Genomic DNA, 21,888 nt, shown 5'->3' on the forward strand with positions numbered 1-21,888 from the left:
AAATTCTTCACCATGAGGGTGGTGAAGCACTGGAACAGGTTGGCCAGAGATATTCTGGAGGCTCTGGCCCTGGAAATGCTAAAAAGTAAGGTTGGATTGACAGTCCACATTATCACCTCCTTTGTAATTAGGAAGTTTATAAATGCCTTGATTATATTGGATCAGATGGATCAAAGTTATAAAATATGACTTGGATTATTTTATATTGTACTATATTGGATCAGATAGATCAAAGTTATAAAATGTGACTTGGAAAAACAAAAAACATAAGCTTGGATAGAGCAAAAAGTCAAGACCTGCCCCTCTTGGAACTATGATTTCAGTCATGATTCCATTTTCTGACAGTTTTGAGAATGCTAATGGGAGTATCACTGTGTAGCACTGACAATGAAAACAAAACAAAAAACCAAAAATAGATCAATGGATTTCTGAGGGAAGCTAATGAAAACATAATGAAAAAAATAACAACCCAGAATATAATGAAATAATTTTGTTAATACAATGAAATAATTTTGTTGGGGTGAATCATCATTTAAACCTCATTAAAAGCAGCAGAAGGTGAAGGCACCAACCCTGTAGGTCCCTATCAGAAACTGTTCCTAATGTGATACAAATGCAAGACAGCACTTTCTTTCCTGGCAGTGCTGTGTTAATCACAGTACCCAGACCACAATTTTATAATTCTGTCAAGATTCTATCTCCAGTGTAGTAGGTTTTGTTAACTGAACCATTCTCACAGACAAATAATGCAGCACAATGCAATGAAATGCTCAACAAGAGCAAGTGCAGGGCTCTGCACCTGGGCCAGAACTATCCTTCACTATCAATACAGACTGGGGGAGGAGGTGATAGAAAGCAGCCCTGAGGAAAAGGACTTGGGGGTGCTGATGGATGAGAAGCTGGACAGGAGCAGGCAGTGTGAGCTTGCAGCACAGAAGGCAAATCCCAGCCTGGGCTGCATCCAAAGCAGCATTGCCAGCAGAGCCAGAGAGGTGATTCTGACACTTTGCTCTGCTCTGGGGAGACCTCACCTGGAGTGCTGTGTACAGCTCTGGAGCCCTCAATAGAGGAAGGACATGGAGCTGATGGAGAGGGTCCAGAGGAGGGCCATGAGAATGATCAGGGGGTTGGAGCAGCTCTGCTATGAGGCCAGGCTGAGGGAGCTGGGGGTGTTCAGCCTAGAGAGGAGGAAGCTCTGGGGAGACCTAATAGCAGCCTGGCAGTACCTGAAGGGGGCTACAAGAAAGCTGGGGAGGGACTCTTTAGGGTGTCAGGTTGTCATAGGACTGGGGGAAATGGAGCAAAACTAGAAAAGGGTAGCTTCAGATTGGATGTGAGGAAGAAGTTCTTCACCATGTGGCTGGTGAGACACTGGAACAGGTTGCCCAGTTTGGTGGTGGAAGTCTCATCCCTGGAAGTTTTGAAGGCCAGGCTGGATGTGGCTGTGAGCAACCTGATGTAGTGTGAGGTGTCCCTGCCCATGGCAGGGGTGTTGGAAGTGGATGATCCTTAAAGTCCCTTCCAACCCTAACAATTCTATGATTCCATCTTTTTCCCTTGTCTGAATTTACATGGCCAGCAGTAGATTCACATTGCCAGCTCTCTGCTCAATGTAATCCGAGAAATCTGAAGACTTGTTGAAAAGTAAAAATAAACAATTGCTTAGTTTCATACTATAGTGGGTCATGTAAGCATTGCATCATTTGTTGAGCAATGACAAATGTTGTTGTTATCTCTCAGATTTACCTTTCTTTCCACTATTGCTAGCTCTCATTTGTACCAACTGTGATTCCTCAGAAACTCCAAAGCAGCACAAGGGTATGCATCTTCTTACCATGAAAGAAAATCCCTCCCTGCACTGGGTTTAACATAAGCTCTTCTGAGAAAGTTGTTCAAGTTCTGTGTAAATAGAAAGAATTACAAGTTGTATTTCAAAGCATGACATTATCTTATTTAAGCAGCTTCAGGGATGATTGGCTGCTTACTTTAACTCACCCTTCAAATTCACCCTTCCCTGTGCAGCACCCAGCTGGAATCCAGTGTGCAGTGGATTTTCAGGGTTTACTGTCTTGTCTTCTTTGCTTATTAATCACAGAGTAATCTAAGATTGAAAGGAAACTCTGGAAGCCACCCAGTCTAAACCTGCAGGGCCAATTTACCTCAGCTTCCTCAGGGCCATGTCCAGGCAAATGTGGAACACCTCCAAGAACAACAATCCCATAGGCTTTCTGGGCAGCCTGCCCCACTGTTTGACCTGTCTTAGGGTTACTTTCCTTGCTCAATTTCTAATCACAATTTCTTTTGTTAAAACTTGTTTTCAGTGTACCTTGTCACACTGTGCTGCCCGAAGAGGAGTTTAGAGCTGTTTTCTCTACACCTTTCTGGTACACTGTTGAAGACAGCAGTAACATCAGTCCTTTGCCTTCTCTTTTTAAGGCAGAACAAAACTAATTTTTTTCAGCCTTTCCTCTTACCTTATGTTCTCCAGTGCCCCTGGTCAGCTTGGTGGCCTCTTCTGGGCTCACTCTAGTATGTCAATAATCTCTCTTGCTCTTGGAAGCCCAGAACTGGACACAGTGCTTCAGATGCTGCATGATCAGTGACATGTAGAGAGAGTCACTTCCTAGAACTTGCTGGCTACACTCTTTCTAATGCTATGCAGGAGGTTATTTGGCACCTTGGCTGCAAGGGCACATTGTGGACTCATGCACAGACCATCCAGTCCAGTTTCCCTGCCAGAGCAGGATCACGTAGAGTAGATCACACAGGAATGGATCCAGGTAGGTCTTGAATATCTCCAGAGAGGGAGGCTCCACAACCCCCTGGGCAGCCTCTTTCAGGTTTCTGTCACCCTCACAGGGAAATAATTCTTCCTCCACTTCCCATGGAACTTCCTATGCCTCAACTTCCACCACTGCCCCTTATGCTGTCATTGGGCATCACCCAGCAGAGCCTGGCTCCAGCCTCTGGGCACTCACCCTGCACATCTTTAGCAACAGCAGTGAGGTCACCTCTCAGGCTCCTCCTCTCCAAACTACAGAGCCCTCAGCTCCCTCAGGCTCTCCTCAGAAGGAAGATGTTCCACTCCCCTCATCATTTTTGTGGCTCTGCACTGGACTCTTTCAAGCAGTTCCCTGAGGTCCTTCTTGAACTGAGGGGCCCAGAACCGGACACAATACTCCAGATGCAGCCTCACCAGGGCAGTTATTTCCAGATAGGTAACTACCTGATTAAAGGGAATAATCAACTAATCATCTAGTTGATTATTCCCTTAAATCAGGTAGTTACCTGTCTGAAAATTAGCCTTTGTACCTCTAATTAATTGCATATAAGATTGCACCTGCAGAAAAAAAAGGAAAGAATAAAAATGACAGCTTTTAGTCCAGGATTCTTCAGATGTTTAATTAAACAATGCAGCAGTAACAATGGGATTTAAGATTTAACAATTGTGTTAAACAAATGTGTGATTCAAAAAAAAGAAAAAAGAAATGAAGAATTCGTGCTTTGAGGATTATTCTTTTCCCATTTTCTTTCAGGTAAAGGAGATTTAATTGGAGCAAACCTATCCATTAGGGATCAAGTCATTAAAACAAATGCAGATGTTAAAGCTCTGACGTACTGTGACCTCCAATGCATTATCCTGAAAGGCCTCTTTGAAGTGCTTGACCTCTACCCAGAGTATGCTCACAAGTTTGTTGAAGACATCCAGCATGACCTCACCTACAACCTGAGAGAAGGCCACGAAAGTGATGTAAGTATCTTTAAAGGTCTCTGCAGGTATTGTTACCTTTAAGACGTTTCTCCTGTTTCAGCTGGCTCTTAAGATTTTGCCACACTAAGAGAGATTTCATTTGAAGGACTGTTCACTCCTTTGAGAATTCAGCCATTACCTACAGAGATTGCTCACTTATCAATGTGTTCAGAAACACTGAACATGTTCGCTGCTTCTCATTTCTCCATGGAAAATAGCACATTCAGCCACACAGGTCCCATATTTATATGAGTTCTCTGAAACTGTAGTTGCTAAATGAGTATTTGAGTCCAGTTTTCAGACTGATTGATATTTTCTCATTGGAGGTAGCATGCTGCCTACATGTGTTTAACTGTTTTCCTTTTCCCCCTAGACTCCAAACTTAATTTGGTTTGGTGTTCTTTTCCTTGGTACCCTGACTAGATAGCATCAGATGTGGTTCCAACATATCCTAGAACTGTGACTGTTCACAGTACAACAGTATCACAGTACATTAGAGGTTGGAAGGGACATTCAGAGATCATCAGGTCCAACCCCCCTGTCAGAGCAGGATCACCCAGGGGAGTCTGCACAGGAATGCATCCAGGTGGGTTTGGAAAGTCTCCAGAGAAGGAGACTCCACAACCCCCCTGGGCAGCCTGCTCCAGGGCTCTGTCACCCTCACTGGAAAGAAGTTTCTCCTCCTGTTGAGGTGAAATCTTCTGTGTTCCAGCTTGTCCCTGTTCTTCCTTGGTTTATTATTGCACACCACTAAAAAGAGCCTGGCCCCCTCCATTTGACACCCACCCTTCAGATATTGATAGACATTTCTAACATCCCCTCTCAGTCTTCTCCAGACTAATATAATCTATGAAAGAACATTATTCTTTAATATTTTGTCAGTTCTTGCTTGTTTAGAAGTAAAGCAAAGCATATGTCCAGATAAAAGTATTTAACTCTGCCTTAAAATATTTAACTCTGCCTTAAAGTATTTAACTCTGCCTTAAAGTATTTAACTCTGCCTTTTCTAGAAGCTTGTGTGTCAGCACAATGAACACTCATTTCATAGATCACTGATTATCATTTCATACTTAAGAATTTTGACACACATTCAAAATGACAAACAATTGGTTTTCATCACACTGCAACTAAAATGTGTTTCTTCCAGGGGCACCAGTGTTTCCACAGCAATACTCCACAAAGAAATGTGCTAGAAAGGGGTAAGGAGACAAATGCAAACTTGTAAAGGGGAAAATAATCAGAGCATCTCATTTGTTTGTCTCTTAAAACATCCCCAAAGTTCCTGCTGCTGAAGACAGCAGCTGAGAGAGTACACATCCGTTCTGAGAGCTCCAAGATTAGTTTTATAACCAACAGGTTTTCCTTGGAAAGGAATGCTTAATCTGAAAAAGAGTAATAACTCCCTGTAAAGAGAGAGTTTGAAACGGATTGCATACTCCCCTCCAGCTTTGGCATGGACCTTGATGACCCCCTCAGTGTATTGCTTTATCCTTATCTGTGTGATGGCACATCTGAGGTTCATCATCTCAGTTGCATACACGTTCAGCTTGTATCAAACCAGGGCCAGTGCTTCCCAGTTAGAGTCAGCAGTGGTGCACAGGTTTTCAGCTGAGGGCAAGCCTACATCAGCATCAAAGGACAGTGTGCAAACAGGAAAAGGATCTCCTCACACTCATCATGGAGGATGGAATTTAAAGCAGTGCAGGACGGTTAGAGCAGTGAAGCTGGTGAAACCCAACAACATGTGGCAGAGACTCCATCCCTAGAAGCACTCCCTGTCAGTTTAGATGGTGCTCTGGGCAACCTGATCTGCTTAAAGAGAGAGAGATTTGCACAAGGTGGCCTTTAAAGCTCTCTTTCTACTCAAGGAAGAAGAAAGTGAAGAACAGAGTATTCAAATGACTCAATCTACTCTTTAACCATAAGAAGTCTCTCCAAAGCCCACATTTTCATAAAGCTACAGAAGTCATAGACTCTTGAAACAGCAAAATCTCCCTAAGGGAGAGGTTTATTAAGATACACTGTTGCAGCTACCAAGCTCTTCCAAAGAAATAATGAAAAAGAGAGAAAGAAAGAAAGAAAGAAAGAAAGAAAGAAAGAAAGAAAGAAAGAAAGAAAGAAAGAAAGAAAGAAAGAAAGAAAGAAAGAAAGAAAGAAAGAAAGAAAGAAAGAAAGAAAGAAAGAAAGAAAGAAAGAAAGAAAGAAAGAAAGAAAGAAAGAAAGAAAGAAAGAAAGAAAGAAAGAAAGAAAGAAAGAAAGAAAGAAAGAAAGAAAGAAACTCAAAAAAACCTACCTACTCTCCTTCCTTCCTTCCTTCCTTCCTTCCTTCCTTCCTTCCTTCCTTCCTTCCTTCCTTCCTTCCTTCCTTCCTTCCTTCCTTCCTTCCTTCCTTCCTTCCTTCCTTCCTTCCTCTCTTCCTTCCTTCCTTCCTTCCTTCCTTCCTTCCTTCCTTCCTTCCTTCCTTCCTTCCTTCCTTCCTTCCTTCCTTCCTTCCTTCCTTCCTTCCTTCCTTCCTTCCTTCCTCTCTTCCTTCCTTGCTCCCTCTCTTCCTTCCTTGCTCCCTCTCTTTCCCTCTTTCTCTCGCTCTCTTTTTTCTCTCTCTTTATATATATTTCTATTTCTCTCTTTTGCTCTCTCACTTTCTTTCCTTCTTTATCTCTCTTTCTTTCCTTCTTTTTTTCTTTCTTTCTTTCTTTCTTTCTTTCTTTCTTTCTTTCTTTCTTTCTTTCTTTCTTTCTTTCTTTCTTTCTTTCTTTCTTTCTTTCTTTCTTTCTTTCTTTCTTTCTTTCTTTCTTTCTTTCTCATTATTACTTGGGAATGGTGGTATGGGAGAGCTTGGTAGCTGCAACAGTGTATCTTAATAAATCTCTCCCTTAGACAGGGAGATTTTGCTGTTTCAAGAATCTATGACCTCCTTACTTTATGGAGATGTGGGGCTTGGGGAGCCTTTTCATGGTTAAAGAGTAGATTGATTCATTTGAATAAGTCTGTTCTCCACTCTCTTCTTCCTTGGATGTTTTAAACTACTGCAAATGTGCCACTGAATGTGAATTGAATGCCTGTGAAAGTGGATCAGTAGTGGTACTTAGGGGCAGGTGAACTGCAGGGTGAAATAGCAGCAATTTCCCCACCTTGACTTGACAAGTACCTTTCAGTCCTGACCTTAAAACGTTACTGTATTTTCAATCAAATAACAGATTTCTGGTAGTGTCCTCACTTGCTTATTTTAAATAAACATTTTCAATCACAGTCCACTAAAAATGCCATAGCTTGTCAGTTTCCTAATAATTTAAGCCAGTATTAAGAAGGCAAGGCTGCAGAAAAATGCAGTTCTGGTGATCCATTAGTCCCTTCTGTGTGCTGCTTGATCTATTCATTGCACCAAAAAAATGAATATGAGCTTTGAACTGAATTAAAAGTAAGTGGACCAAAAAGGGCCAGGAGTCATTAAAAGTTTCTTCATCCTGGAGTGGCAAAGTTGGATGCCCAACACTAGATCACATAGCTATCCCACTGACACAAAAATCACAGAATCACACGGAATCACAGAATTAACCAGCATGGAAAAGACCTCAGAGATCACCAAGTCCAACCTATCCCCCAACACCATCTAATCAACTAAACCATGGCACTAAGTGCCTCATCCAGGCTTATTTTAAACACTTCCAGGGATGGAGACTCCACCACCTCCCTGGGCAGCACATTCCAATGGCCAATCTCTCTTTCTGGGAAGTATTTCTTCCTAACTTCCAGTCTAAACCTCCTCTGGCACAGCTTGAGAGTGTGTCCTCTCCTTCTGTCACTGGTTGCCTGGGAGAAGAGACCAACCCCCACCTGGCTACAACCTCCCTTCAGGGAGTTGTAGACAGCAATGAGGTCTCCCCTGAGCCTCCTCTTCTCCAGGCTAAACACCCCCAGCTCCCTCAGCCTCTCCTCACAGGGCTGTGCTCCAGACCCCTCCCCAGCCTCATTGCCCTTCTCTGGACGCGTTTAGTCTCCAGGAAAACATTTTTAATTTGCTTTCTTGGATCATTTGCAAGACTAAGGGTATCTGTATTAAAATCCAGGTAAGGTGTAATGCTGGAAAAGACTCCAGAACTTCCAAAGCCATGCCAAGTTTCAGTAAAATAAGGAGGAACTGTAACTAGACTTCCCAGTATCAAGGAGAAATTGTAGCTATCTGGTTACAGAAAGATTGAAAGTGTTGTTTAAGCAATCCTGGGAGAAAAGCTCAGGAGATTTTCAGTACAGGAGCTGGCAATCATGTAACTATTTTAGTCTCTGATGAGTAACAGAAGAACACAAAACCAGGGAGATAAAGTTCCAGTGGATCCTCATGACAGACCTAAACCCAGCAATCATTAAGTAGTTTTTGATTATACCCATTAATATGTGTGCAGTCACACTGGCAGTGCTATAATGACTGTTTACATATTCTCTTCACAGTGAGGTATGAATTAGGAAAAACGTCATAAAATGGCTTGGGTTGGAAGGGATCTTAAAGATGATGTAGCTTCAATCCCCCTGCCATGGGCAGCGACAGCTATTACTAGGCCAGGTTGCTTAAGACCCCATCCAACTTGTCTTTGAAGTCTTCCAAGCTTGGAGCCCCCACAACATCTCCAGGCAACCTGTTCCAGTGCCTCACCATCCCCATGGGGAAGAATTTCTTCTTAATATCTGATCTAAATCTAGCTTGGTACAGTCTGAAGAACCATTACCCCTCTATCTATCACTGCATGTCTTCATAACCCCTCTCCAACTATCCTGCAGGCCCCCCTCTCCAAGTGTTCTCCACTCCAGGCTGAACAACCCCAACTCTCTCAGCTTGAGATACTCCTGCCCTTTGATCATCTTTGTGGCCCTGCTCTGGACCCACTCCAATGGTTCCATGTCCTTCTTGTGCTGGGGTTCCAGAGCCAGACACAGTACTCCAGGTAGGGTCTCATCCCCTCTGTTGATCCGCTGGCCATACTTTTTTTGGTGCAGCCCAGGATTCAGCTGGCATTTGGGGCTACATGTGCATATTGCTAGCTCCTGTTGAGCTTCCTGTCAGCCAGTACTCCCAAGTGCTTCTCCTGCTTCTCCTCAGTTCTGCTCTCGATCCAGTCTCTGCCCAGCCTGTGTTTGTGCCTAGGATTGCCACAACCCAAGTGCAAGACCTTGTGCTTGGCTTTGTTGAACTTCATGAGGTTGGCGTTGGCCCACCTCTTAAGCCTGTCAATGTCTCTCTGGATTTGGACATACAGCTTGGTGTTGTCAGCAGACTTGCTGAGGTTGCACTCAATCCATGCTTCTGACAAAGATGCTAAACAGCACAGGTCCCACTTACAACCCCTGAAGAGTACTGCTCTCAACTTGTCTCCACTTAGGCATCAGGCCATTGACCATCACTCTCTGAGCTGATCAGCAAACCATTTCTTTATCCACTGAGTGGTCTGCACATCAAATCAATGTTTTCCCAAGTTTGGAAACCAGGATGTCATGGGGGAGAGTATTGAATGCTTTGCACAAGTCCAGGTAGATGATACCAGTTGCTCTTTCCTTATCCATCAACACTCTTACCCCAACATAGAAGGCCACCAAATTTTTGTCAAGCACAAGTCTCCCCTTGTGAATCCATTTTGGCTCTTTCTTCCGTGTTAGTACTCATATATTACCCTTTGATGAATTTTGCTGGAGAATCTTTACTAAGAGACACAGATTTTGATATGCACCTCATCCCAAGTATATCTGTGTGCAATGTGTATTGCAGGCAGTGAGAGAGTCAGAGATCTGATAATCACAGAAACATTCAGGTTGGAAAAGACCCTCAGGATCACCAAGTCCAATCCAGAACCCTACTCTACAAAATTCACCCCTAAACCATAGCCCCAGGTACCACATCCAAACCACCTTTAATCATATAAAGCTAAGCATTCATAAGAAGGTTCTTTCAACAAATGATCAATTATATGAAAGACACTGGAAAGGATTTTGCTACCCACCAGCCCTGAAAAACATGTGCTATTGAATAAATTTAGAGAGTAGTAGCAGACGTTCATAGCTCTGAATTATCCTATCAAAAACTCAGAACAGCTAAATATTTGCACAGTATCTTTGTGGGCTTGGTAACAGCTTCCTGTCTGTGGTTATTTCTTCTGTCCACACAGAAGTGTCAACAGTGTAGACATAATTACTCATCAAAAACACTACGAAGGCTGGTTACAGCCAGACTGATACCAAGTACAAGGAGCCTCTTTGACACCTCTGCCATCCCTCAAGCTGTAATGAAGTCCCAGAGGAAGATAAGACCCATGCAGGCACAATCTTTGACTCAATATGTGTACTTATTTTTTTTAAATAAAAGATTATATTCCTGAAGATTCAAAAATCTGTGTTTGTAGACAGGACTCATAATTAATAAGAATCTACTCTTCCTTTCATAGCCTTTAAAGTAGTTTCTGGCTCTTACAAATGCTTCCCTTCCTTCTCTCCCCCTTGCCCTCAGAGGAGGAGAAGCTGTCTTCAAAATGAAAGCAGGCAAGTTTCTGAAGCAGAGGGAAGAGCTGCTTCCTTCAGTGCTTCTGCACTGTAAATGAAACATAATGATACAGACTGCACAAGAAAAGTGATAGATTCTTCCTCCAGTTGGGAACATTGAGTCTTAGAGCAGCCTAGCCAGGCTTCTTGATAATAAAATAAATAAATAGACCAATAAATCTTGCAATGCAACTAAGAAGCAATAAAAACAAAGAAACATTTCCCCCTTGACAGAAAGTCCCTATCTGACAAAATGGAGCTTCATTCGTGGCCTTTGGAGAGGATGGGGTTTAGAATTTATTAAATTTTAATGATTAAGCTGTGGATTTTTATTTTTTTTTTTTAGTGTAATAAAGCTCAGGCTGCTATTAGCAATACTAAACAAATTACAAGAGATGCTCTTCATTTTCTACTGGGAAACCTGAAGATTGGCCAAATCAATTGTTCTTCAAGGTGAAAACAGCTCTAAGCTTAGGAGGAAAAACACCTCCAAACTCTAGTTTTAAACATGCAGAGTTTTCTGGGTCGTTCCATCACTAAGCAAGTATTCTAAGAACATATATGTAATATATATCTATGTAATTCCACCTTTTTTAATTGCTTTGTTTCTAGATGTCCTTCTTTCTTGGTGTCAAAGGGTGGTATTGCCCTTGGGGGCAGAAGAAAGGATAGCAATAGTTGTTTTGAATGCCAGTACAAAATGCAGCTGAAAGTCTGTCCAGCCACTGCCTGTTTTTCAGCTAGTAGATAGATTATGGATTTGGCACACAGGCATTCTTGTTTCCTTAGTGATGCTTTTTCTAGGTAGTCACAGAATCACAGAAACATTCAGGTTGGAAAAGACCCTCAAGATCACCAAGTCCAACCCAGAAGCCTACTCTACCAGAGAGTTAGCAAAAGAAGTTTCACAGAATCACAGATGCCAGGGGCTGGAAGGGACCTTGAAAGCTCATCCAGTCTAACATCCCTGCCAGAGCAGGGTCACCTAGACCAGGTCACACAGAAACAGATCCAGGCAGATCTTGAATATCTCAGAGAGAGCGACTCCACAACCACCCTGGGCAGCCTGTGCCAGTGTTCTGTCATCCTCACAGGGAAAAAATGTTTCCTCATGTTTCCATGGAACTTTTTAAGTCCATGAAACAGAAGTTGAAAGCAGTACAGTTTCCTCCTGAGGGAAAGGACTAATTCTTTGCATGTTGGTGAGGCTCTTCTCTCATCAGGTGTTCAGTGCTTACTGCTAGGCTTAACAACTACTTATACAAGTGGTTCCCACTGTGCTAAGCAGAGAGATTTAAAATGATCTGTAGGATCCCAAATACATTTCAAATGTTGCCTTAACAGTTTCTAGGACTTAAAAAAACTGTTGCTTTATTTCACAGAATCACAGAATTGTCAGGGTTGGAAGGGACCTCAAGGATCATCCAATTCCAACCCCCTGCCATGGGCAGGGACACCTCACACTACAGCAGGTTGCTCACAGCCACATCCAGCCTGGCCTTAAAATCTTTCAGGGATGAGGCTTCTACCAACCTCCCTGAGTAACCTGTGCCAGTGTCTCACCACCCTCATGAGGAAGAACTTCTTCCTAACATCCAGTTTGAATCTACCCACTGATATACTTTCCTGATATAGAAAGTGGGATTTATACAGGTTTAGATTTAAGAGCTGCTTCTGAAGCTGATGAAAAGAATGTGTAGGTGCCTTTTTATCTGGCTCTCTTATAAAAAAATGATATCTATCAAAACAAACTTCTGTTTTAAAACATGGATTTTAGTAAGAATACTTTCTGGTGCCCTGAGCAATAAACCTTTCATTAGTTGTATGTTGAATTGTCAAATTACCTCAACAGTTTCAGTAGAAATGGTATTTATATTTTTTTTTGCTAGCAGTATTAAACCATTGTGCAGTTTGAATGCTTTGTTCCATGTACTCAAATGGGAATCACAGAATCACAGAAACATTCAAATTGGAAAAGACTCTCAGGATCACCAAGTCCAACCCAGAACCCTACTCTGCAAGGGTCACCCCTAAACCAGAGCCCCAAGCATCACAGCCAAACCACCTTGAAACACATCCAGGGTTGGGTGACTCCACCACCTCCCTGGGCAGCACATTCCAATCCCTCACCACTCTTGCCAGGAAAAAATGTTTCCTACTGTCCAGTCTAAACCTATCCAGTCACAGCTTGAGGCCATTCCCTCTTGTTCTATCACTAATTCCCTGGGAGAAGAGACCAGCACCAACCTCTCCACAACCTCCTTTCAGGTAGTTGTAGGCAGCAATGAGGTCTCCTCTCAGCCTCCTCTCTTTCACACTAACCATCCCCAGCTCCTTCAGTTGCTCTTCATCAGATTTATTCTCCAGGCCCTTCACAGCTTCCTTGCCCTCCTCTGCCCTGGCTCCAGCACCTCCACATCTCTCTTGCATTCAGCTGCCCAAAACTGGACACAACACTCCAGGTGTGGCCTCCCCAGAGCTGAGTCCCAGGGGACAATCCCATCCCTACTCCTGCTGGACACAACATTGCTGATCCCAGCCAGGATGCCTTTGGCTTTCTTGGCCACCTGGGCACACTGCTGGCTCCTCTTCAGCTGCTTGGCCATCAGCACCCCCAGGTCCCTTTCTGCCAGCAGCTTTCCAGCCACACTGCCCCAAGCCCAGAGCATTGCTTGGGGTTGTTGTGCCCCAAGTGCAGGACCTGGCACTTGCCTTGTTGCAGCTCCTCCTGTTAACGTTGGCCATGGATCCAATCTATCCAAGTCCCTCTGCAGAGCCTCCCTGCCCTGGTGCAGATCAACACTGACACCTGACTTGCTGTCATCTGTGAGCTCACTGCTGACACACTCTGTGTCTTCATCAAGGTCATCAATAAAGATGTTAAACAGAAGTGGTCCCAACACTGAGCCCTGAGGAACACCACTTGTGACTGGCTGCCAGCTGGATTTAACTCCATTGACCACCACTCTTTGGACTCATAATGCAATATAGGACTGTGGCATTTATGAGTGGTGCTTTCCAATATAGTGATAACTTAGGAGGAATTCTATCTGTGACATATTTGATAATATCTTTGAATCAACAAGGGAAATAGCATTATATTTCTGGGTTCTTTTAATATGTTTTCTTATCTGCATAATAAATAATATTTTTCTTTAAAGAACAACTATTGCGAAGGGTATTATTAATTACCCTTACAATAATAATAAAGGATATGGCAAATGGGTATTAATAAAAATATTAGCAACCCTTTATTAATGAAAATTGCTAAAACTCATTAAATAGGATGGTTGTAGGGTTGGAATATTGATTTATAATGGAAATACACAGTCTTTGGGCAAGATACAAACAGTTCAATGCAAACTAGGAGGCAATAACTTGGAAAGAGAAGGTCCCTGAGAGCAGACAGTGGGGGGAGGCTCAATAAGAACCTTTAAACCCAAAGGGCAGTGAATTAATTACTCACAGCTGGTTTTACCCACACAGGGGATGCTGCTGCTGCTGTGTTAGCTTTGGGGCACTCTCGTAGGGCTCTGGCACAGCAGATTGCTGGCAAGGAGAGGTCATTGCTGGTCCCAGGTTAGTCTGGCTGCAGCGGACAGCAGGCAGTTGTGATGGTTTTAAAACTGTCTTTTTGATTTTTCCTCACAAAGTTCAAGCAGAGAAAGTGAAAGAATGTAAATAAATCACTATTGGGTGTAGGAAAGCAAAATAATGATTGTTCTAAACACTTCCGTTGGAGAGAGAGAAATGGTTAAGAATCTCTGCTCAAAACAAAGTTGGGACAGTCTGAGTCTGGGCTTCTGTCTGCTGCTGTTTCTTTTCTGGCTGAAGATAACACACTGACCTAGACAAGCTAAGTCTAACAGCCCCTCTGTTTCTTGATTCTCTGCCTTCTACCAGGGGAGTCTGGGGGGAGTCCTTCCGGCTGGGGGGGGAGGGGATGGCCCTTGGGGGAAGCAAAGGGAGCTTGGTCGTGCATTTCTGTTGATTGTACAAATGTGTAAATGTTGTGAATATTGTGTCTATTTGTACAGATCCATTGCATCTCATCATAGATTGTAGATTTGCTTGTAAATACAGCTTGCATTTGCTTCCAGATTGAGCTAGCCTGGTTATTGTTGGTGTGGGGGGATTTCAGCTCTCACGCTGTTACAGCAGTTACCGATGCTCCTCATGATGGGTGCTTGCTTGGTTCCTGGGGAAACTGAGTCACAGCAGGATTCTGGTGGCAAGGGGAAGCAGGCTAGGCTGGTCTGGCTTCTAGGCTTGTGGCTTCTCCAGCTTGCTGTGTATGACTTGTGGCTTCTGGACCAGGCACTCGAGGCAGGGCAGGGCCACTCGAGGCAGCTTCTACAAGACAGGTCCAAGCAGGCTTGAAAGCAATGCAAGGCTTAAGCAAGGCTTAAAGCAAAGCAAAGCAAGGTTTGAAGCAAGTCTTGAAGCAAGGCAAAGGCAACTACCAATTCACTTGTATATATACAACTTGCCAGAGATCAATTGTTCCAATGGGGCACTGAAGCTAAGGTGTAGCTGCCCAACAGCAAGGTGTTCTGCCAGGCTACAGCCATAAAAGGCTGAAACAAGACCTTGTTATCTGGGGGAGCTCTCATCCCAGATAAACAGCTTGTTTACCAGACAGGCAGGAGTCCTGTCCCCTTTGTTCCTTTTCCCACGTTGCCCTGTTTCCCTGCAGGAAGGAGGGGAGAAAAAGGGACCTTGTCTAGACATATTAAAGCCTGTCTGGGTTTGTCCTGGGCCATGTCATGGCCCTACCACGACAATAATCAAAATGATCATATTTGCAGTTGTATAAGGGATAAACAATTCTGTTTTTCTGGAAATAGTTGCTTTTAATTTTGGCAAGTGCTGAATAGATAAGAAAGTCTGACAGAAACTTCAGTCACATAATTGCTTATTGATGTGTTTAACTTTCGGGACCATGCAAGTACTATTTCTTGGGTATTATCTATGTGTTTACCATAAAATTTATGCATTGAAAAAATGAAGTTCCAACCAACTCCTACTACCTTGCTGCACTTAGTCATAATTCCTCCACCCAGCCTAGACCATATGTCATCCTGTGCACTTCAGGGCAACCACAGGCTGCAAAGTATTTTTCATACTAAATAATTTCCATAGTAAATTTTCCAAATAATTCCAACCATCAGAATTGTCAGGGTTGGAAGGAAGCTCAAGGATTATCCAGTTCCAATCCCCCTGCCATGGGCAGGGACACCTCACACTACATCAGGTTACCCAGAGCCACATCCAGCCTGGCTGCAAAAACCTCCACAGATGAGGCATCCACCACCTCCCTGGACAACCTGTGCCAGTGTCTCACCACCCTCATGGGGAAGAATTTCTTCCTAACATCCAATCTGAATCTCCCCATTTCTAGTTTTGTTCCATCCCCCCCAGTCCTATCACTCCCTGACACCCTAAAAAGTCCCTCCCCAGCTTTCTTGTAGCCCCCTTCAGATACTGGAAGGCCACAAGAAGGTCTCCTGGGAGCCTTCTCTTCTCCAGACTGAACAACCCCAACTCTCTCAGTCTGTCTCCATAGCAGAGCAGCTCCAGCCCTCTGCTCATCCTCGTGGCCCTTCTCTGGACACCTTCCAGCACCTCCAGATCCTTCTTGTAACAGAGGCTCCAGAACTGCACACAGTACTCCAAGTGAGGTCTCACCAGAGTTAATACAATAAGGAAACTTGTAATTCCAAAAAGGACAGACTGGTATGCCTCTTCTCTTGCAGGCTTAGTGGCCTTTTAATTTCCTTTCCTAGTATCTTTACCTCTCTTTTTTTTTTTTTTTTTTTTTGGCTCTTATGCTTCTGATTCATTTCTGTTACCTTCAGCCAGTCAAATATTTTTTGTTCAATATCAACACATAGCCACATATACTGTCTGGTTTTGTCTCTCTAACATTTTATTCTTCTGATTTATGTTTATTTTCCTATTAGAAGATTCATCACATAACAACTTATTTATGCAATTATGTAATCTTAATTAATTCTTGTGGGTTTATGATTCTTTTCTGGTTTACACCTAAAACAAAGAGATGATTTGCTGTAAGCTGTAAGGATGAATCCCATGAGATATGGAAGAGAGGAAAACAACTTGTTCAGTTTTGTCTGGGAATGTGAAGATACACAAGTATCACAGTATCAGAGTATATCAGAGGTTGGAGGGGACCTCCAGAGATCATCAGGTCCAACTCCCCTGCCAGAGCAGCATCACTTAGGGTAATCTGAATAGGAATGCATCCAGGTGGGGTTTGAAAGTCTCCAGAGGAGACTCCACAACTCCCCTGGGCAGCCTGTTCCAGTGCTCTGTCACCCTCACTGGAAAGTTTCTCCTCATGTTGAGGTGAAATCTTCTCTGTTCCAGCTTGTCCCTGTTGTTCCTTGGCTTATCACTGTGCACCACTGAAAAGATCCTGGCCCCCTCCACTTGACACCCACCCCTCAGCTATTGATAGACATTGATCAGATCCCCTCTCAGCCTTCTCTTCTCCAGACTAAACAGCCCCAGGGCTCTCAGTCTCTCTTCACAGGGGAGATGCTCAAGTCCCCTAAGCATCCTCCTGGCTCTCCCTTGGACCCTCTCCAGCAGGTCTCTGTCTCTCTTGAACTGGGGAGCCCCAAACTGGACACAGGATTGCAGCTGTGGTCTCACCATGGTGGAGTAGAGGGGGAGAAGAACCTCCCTAGCCCTGCTAGACACAATTTTCTTGCTGCACCCCAGGATCCCATTGGCTCTCTTGGCCACAAGGGCACATTGCTGTCCCATGGACATGTCCCAGTTACATGGGTCCTGATGAAATACATCCCAGAGTTCTGAGGAAATTGGCTGATGCAGTTTCTTAGCCACTCTCCATGATATTTGCAAAGTCCTGGCAATCAGGTGCAGTCCTTGGGGACTGGAAGAAAGGAAACATCACAGCCATTGTTAAAAAGGGTAGGAAGGAGAACCCTGGGAGCTACCAACCTGTCAGCCTCACCTCTGTGGCTGTGAAGATTGTGGAACTGATTCTTCTAGATGCATGCTGAGGCACATACAGGACAGGCAGGTGATTCAAGACAGCCAGAGTGGCTTAACTAGGGGCAAGTCCTGCCTGTTTGACCTAGTGGCCTTCTATGACAAAGTGACTATGTGGGTAGATAAGGGACGACCTGTGGAGGTGATCTGTCTGGACTGCTGCAAGGCCTTTGACACAGTCCCCCACAGCATCCTGCCCACCAAGTTGAAGGGATATGGATTTGATGGGTGGATAAGGAACTGTCTGGATGGTCACATCCAGGGGATAGTGCTCCATTGCTTGAAGTCCAGATGGAGAGCAGTGACAGTGGTATCCCTCAGGGGTCTGTGCTGTTAAATACTTTTATCACTGCTATAGACAGGGAGATTGAGGGCACCAGCAGCAAGTGTGCAGATGACCCCAAGCTGAGTGATGTTGTGGATACACCAGAGGGTAGGAGGGCATCCAGAGGGACCTGGACAAGCTGAAGAGGTGGTGCCCAGGTGAACCTCATGAGGTTCAACAAGAGCAAGTGCAGGGTTCTGCACCTGGGCTGGAACAATCCTCACTGGCAATACAGACTGGGGAAGGAGGGGATAGAAAGCAGCCCTGAGGAAAAGGACTTGGGGGTGCTGATGGATGAGAAGCTGGACAGGAGCAGTTGCCCTGGGCAACCTGATCTAGTTGGGGATGTCCCTGCTGACTGTGGGGAGGTCAGACTGGATGAGCTTTGGAGGTTCCTTCTGGCCCAGACCATTCTGTGATTCTTTATGTGACACATCCCAAAATTCCTACCTCTGGTCCTACACTCTTCTACTTTTGTGAGGGGGTTAAGAGACAGGAATTCTGATTCCTGTTAGTTTATTTTTCATAGCAGGAGTATTTAATGCAAGCATGTAATTAGCATTTTTCACAACCAAGCCTTAACATTTTCTCGACAAACAATTTTCATTGTAACTAGAATTGAAAGGTTTAAGTAAGGGACAACATTTCCTCTCTAATTTTAGCTTTTTCAGTCCTTCTGAACACTCTCCATTCTCATGCATTCCTCTTCCTGGGATTATTGTTTTCTGCATCAGATTATAAAGCTTAACCAGAGGGTTACACTTGGAACAAAACCCATGCAGGCCAGCAAAGCAGCTTAGTGACGTTCTTGGGCTGTGGTATAAGGAGGGGATAAAACAGTGTCAGACAGAATTTTAGCCAGGCAAAGCTCCTGGCTCTCAGAGAATATTGCCTTAGAGTCTAACCATATTTCTATTTTAATTACAGAGGGATGCTGGATGATAACTTAGTCCATTATGTTTTTCTGTGCCTTAGGAAAGTAGATAATGTAACTTTTAAAAATATTGATTAATCCATGTCTCTGCATTGGGGGGAAAAAAAAGCCTAAAATTAATCATAATATCTTAACCTTCAAAAAGTATAAATTTAGAGAACGATTTTTTCTTCCACATTGCTTTTATTTTGCATTTATGTATCAGTGGCCTTAAATTTTCATAGAATCACAGACTGTTAAGGGCTGGAAGGGACCTGGAAAGATCATCCAGTCCAACCCCCCTGAAAAGTAGGATCACCTATACCAGATCACATAGGAGTGCATCCAGGAGGGTCTTGAATATCTCCAGAGAGAGAGACTCCACAACCCTCCTGGGCAGCCTCTTCCAGTGTTCCATCAGCCTCACAGTGAAAAAACTTTTCCCTGTGTTTCCATGGAACTTCCTATGCCTCAGCTTCCACTCATTGCCCCTTGTCCCCTCATTGGGCATCACAGAAAAAAGCCTGGCTCCAGCCTCTTGGCACTCACCCTTTACATGTTTATAAATATGAATGAGGTCGCTCCTCAGTGTCCTCTTCTCCAACCTACAGAGCCCTCAGCTCCCTCAGTCTCTCCTTTTAAGGAAGATGGAATCCTAGAATCAGTCAGGGTTGGAAGGGACCACAAGGATCAGCCAGTTCCAACCTCCCTGTCATGGGCAGGGACACCTCACACTACATCAGGCTGGCCAGAGCCTCATCCAGCCTGGCTGCAAACACCTCCAGGGATGGGGCCTCAACCACCTCCCTGGACAACCCATTCCAGGCTCTCACCACTCTCATGGGGAAGAACTTCTTCCTCACATCCAGTCTGAATCTCCCCACTTCCAGCTTTATTCCATTCCCCCCAGTCCTGTCACTACCTGATAGCCTAAAAATTCCCTCCCCAGCTTTCTTGTAGCCCCCTTCAGATACTGGAAGGCCACAAGAAGGTCACCTCAGAGCCTTCTCTTCTCCAAACTGAACAGCCCCAACTCTCTCAGTCTGTCCTCATAGGAGAGGTGCTCCAGCTCTCTGCTCATCCTCATGGCCCTTCTCTGGACACCTTCCAGCATGTCCAGATCCCTCTTGTAGCAGAGGCTCCAGAACTGGATGCAGTACTCCAGGTGTGGTCTCAGCAGAGCTGAGCAGAGAGGGAGAATCACCTCCCTGGCCCTGATGGCCACACTTCTCTTGATGCAGCCCAGGCTCTGCTTGGCTCTCTGGGCTGCAAGTGCACATTGACAGCTCCTGTTGAGCTTCTCATCCACCAGCACCCCCAAGTCCCTCTCCTCAGGGCTGCTCTCCAGCCACTCCCTGCCCAGCCTGGATTTGTGCTTGGGATTGCCTCGAGCCAGCTGCAGGACCTTGCACTTGGTCTTGTTGAACCTCCTGAGGTTGGCTTGTGCTCACCTCTCCAGCCTGTCCAGGTCCCTCTGGATGGATCCCTTCCCTCCAGCTGTCTGCTGCACCACACAGCTTGGTGTCATCAGCAAACTTGCTGAGGGTGCACTCAATGACACTGTCCATGGCACCAACAAAGATGTTGAACAAGCCTGGTCCCAGCACTGAGCCCTGAGGGACTCTGGGATCTGATGTTCAACTTTTGCTGCTAGTTCAATATGCTCTATAGTGTAAGCAGGCTTGATCAGAGAATACTGAAAGCTTTTGCTTCCCTAAAATACCTTTATCTGTCCTTTAAGCAAGGAAAACAGATAAAAACAAACCTGAGAAAATACAGGAACAAGCCAATGAGCTCCAGAAAGTCACAAAAAGAAAAAAAAATCAAAATAAAGCTCAGCAAATGTAGATATAAACCAGTTATATCTAACCTGAGAAACTCTTTGTGAGGCATTGAGTCCTTTGTGATTAAAGGATCTGTGCTATTTCATTGGGAAAACAAAAAATCATGCTGATGGAAAAACTGAGGCCTGAGCACACGAGGCATTAAGCTTTTCACTGGGACAATAATCCCTTTTTATGCACATGTGTCTTTTCCATCACCGTGCAGTAAATTTGTAAAGCATGGAACATATGGCATGTCAATGCTCCTAAATGTTTTTTTTTTTCCTGTTTGCAAATGCTGACTAAGAACATTAATATTCTAGTTTGATATAAAACCCTTTCCTGAAAAGTCTGTTTTATCCTTTTGACCCCTCAGAGACAAAGAATTATTTATGTGTTTCAGGACCCAAGACTTCCCAGCAAATCAGCAAAATCATGTTTCTATTTTTGGTCTTGCTTATGTGAAGGCAACAGCAATCAGGCCTGTAAAAGCTGATTATAGTCTTTTGAGACCTAAAATGCAAATTTACTTATCTGGATATTTAATATATTACTCCAAATTTAGCTACATCTCTGTCTTTCCGTATGAGATGTATGATGTGTGTGTGTGGAGTGGAATTTTTGTAAGAGAATTACGATATTGGAAGCTAGTTGGTACAGATGATTTCCTGGGTTGGACTGATTTGCCTGAAAGGGATGTACTGCGATTTAAAAATATGTTGATAGTGTAGGCCTGGGGAAATAAATAGAGATCAATGATTTGGAACAAGACACACGTGTGTTTCAGATGGGGATAAAAATTGATTATGTGCTTGTTATATGATAGATGTAGTTTGATAAAGATGTGTAGATTTGTATTCACTCTAAGTATTAGAATATTGAGAATTGTTGTTTTGTGTTAGAATTTTGGTTATTTAATTTGTGGACAGAGTGTGGTAATGGGAGTGATGTGGGGAGTGGTTTTGTTTGGTTGTTGGTGGATTTTATTTTTAATAATATTTTGTTTTTTGTAGGTGTAGATGGTATATTGTGGTTATGATTTTTGTTTAATTAGGATTGTGTGGAGTTGTTGTGATGGGTTTTTTAATAAATTTTGATGGGGTGTTTGTAAAAAATTTTTTTGATAATATTATGTTTGGGGTGGTTTTGGTTGAGTTGAGGATTATTTATTTAGATTGTTTGTTTTATTGGTTGTGTATTGTAGGGTGGAGTGAATGATGATAGTGTAGTGATTGAGTGTGAGTGATTATGATTGAGTTTGAGTAGAGTGAGATAGTGTGAGTTAGTGTGAGTAGTGTGAGTGAGTGTGAGTTAGTGATGAGTGATGAGTGTTAGTGTAGGTAGTGTGATTGTGATGAGTGGGTGTGAATGAGTGATGTTAGAGTTAGGTGAAGTGAGGTGTTAATTTTGATTTTTAATTTGATTTTTAGAGTTGATTAGTGTGATTGTAGTGATTTATTGAGTTGATTTTTGTGTGTTTTTTTTGTTGTTTTTTTTTTTTTTTTTGTTTTTT

The 21,888-nt window shown here is 43.6% G+C and overlaps 1 protein-coding gene across 1 annotated transcript in view; it reads left to right on the forward strand.

The window, feature by feature from the left end:
• Positions 1–21,888, forward strand: part of KCNH8 (potassium voltage-gated channel subfamily H member 8) — a 247,748-nt gene that overhangs the window by 193,286 nt on the left and 32,574 nt on the right. The window contains exon 11 of the mRNA XM_054384755.1: positions 3,537–3,751. Coding sequence (XP_054240730.1) covers positions 3,537–3,751 — 215 coding nt within the window. The remainder of the gene's footprint in view (positions 1–3,536; positions 3,752–21,888) is intronic.

The sequence above is a fragment of the Indicator indicator genome, chromosome 11 (genome assembly GCF_027791375.1).
Source record: "Indicator indicator isolate 239-I01 chromosome 11, UM_Iind_1.1, whole genome shotgun sequence".
In the NCBI taxonomy this organism is placed as follows: domain Eukaryota; kingdom Metazoa; phylum Chordata; class Aves; order Piciformes; family Indicatoridae; genus Indicator; species Indicator indicator.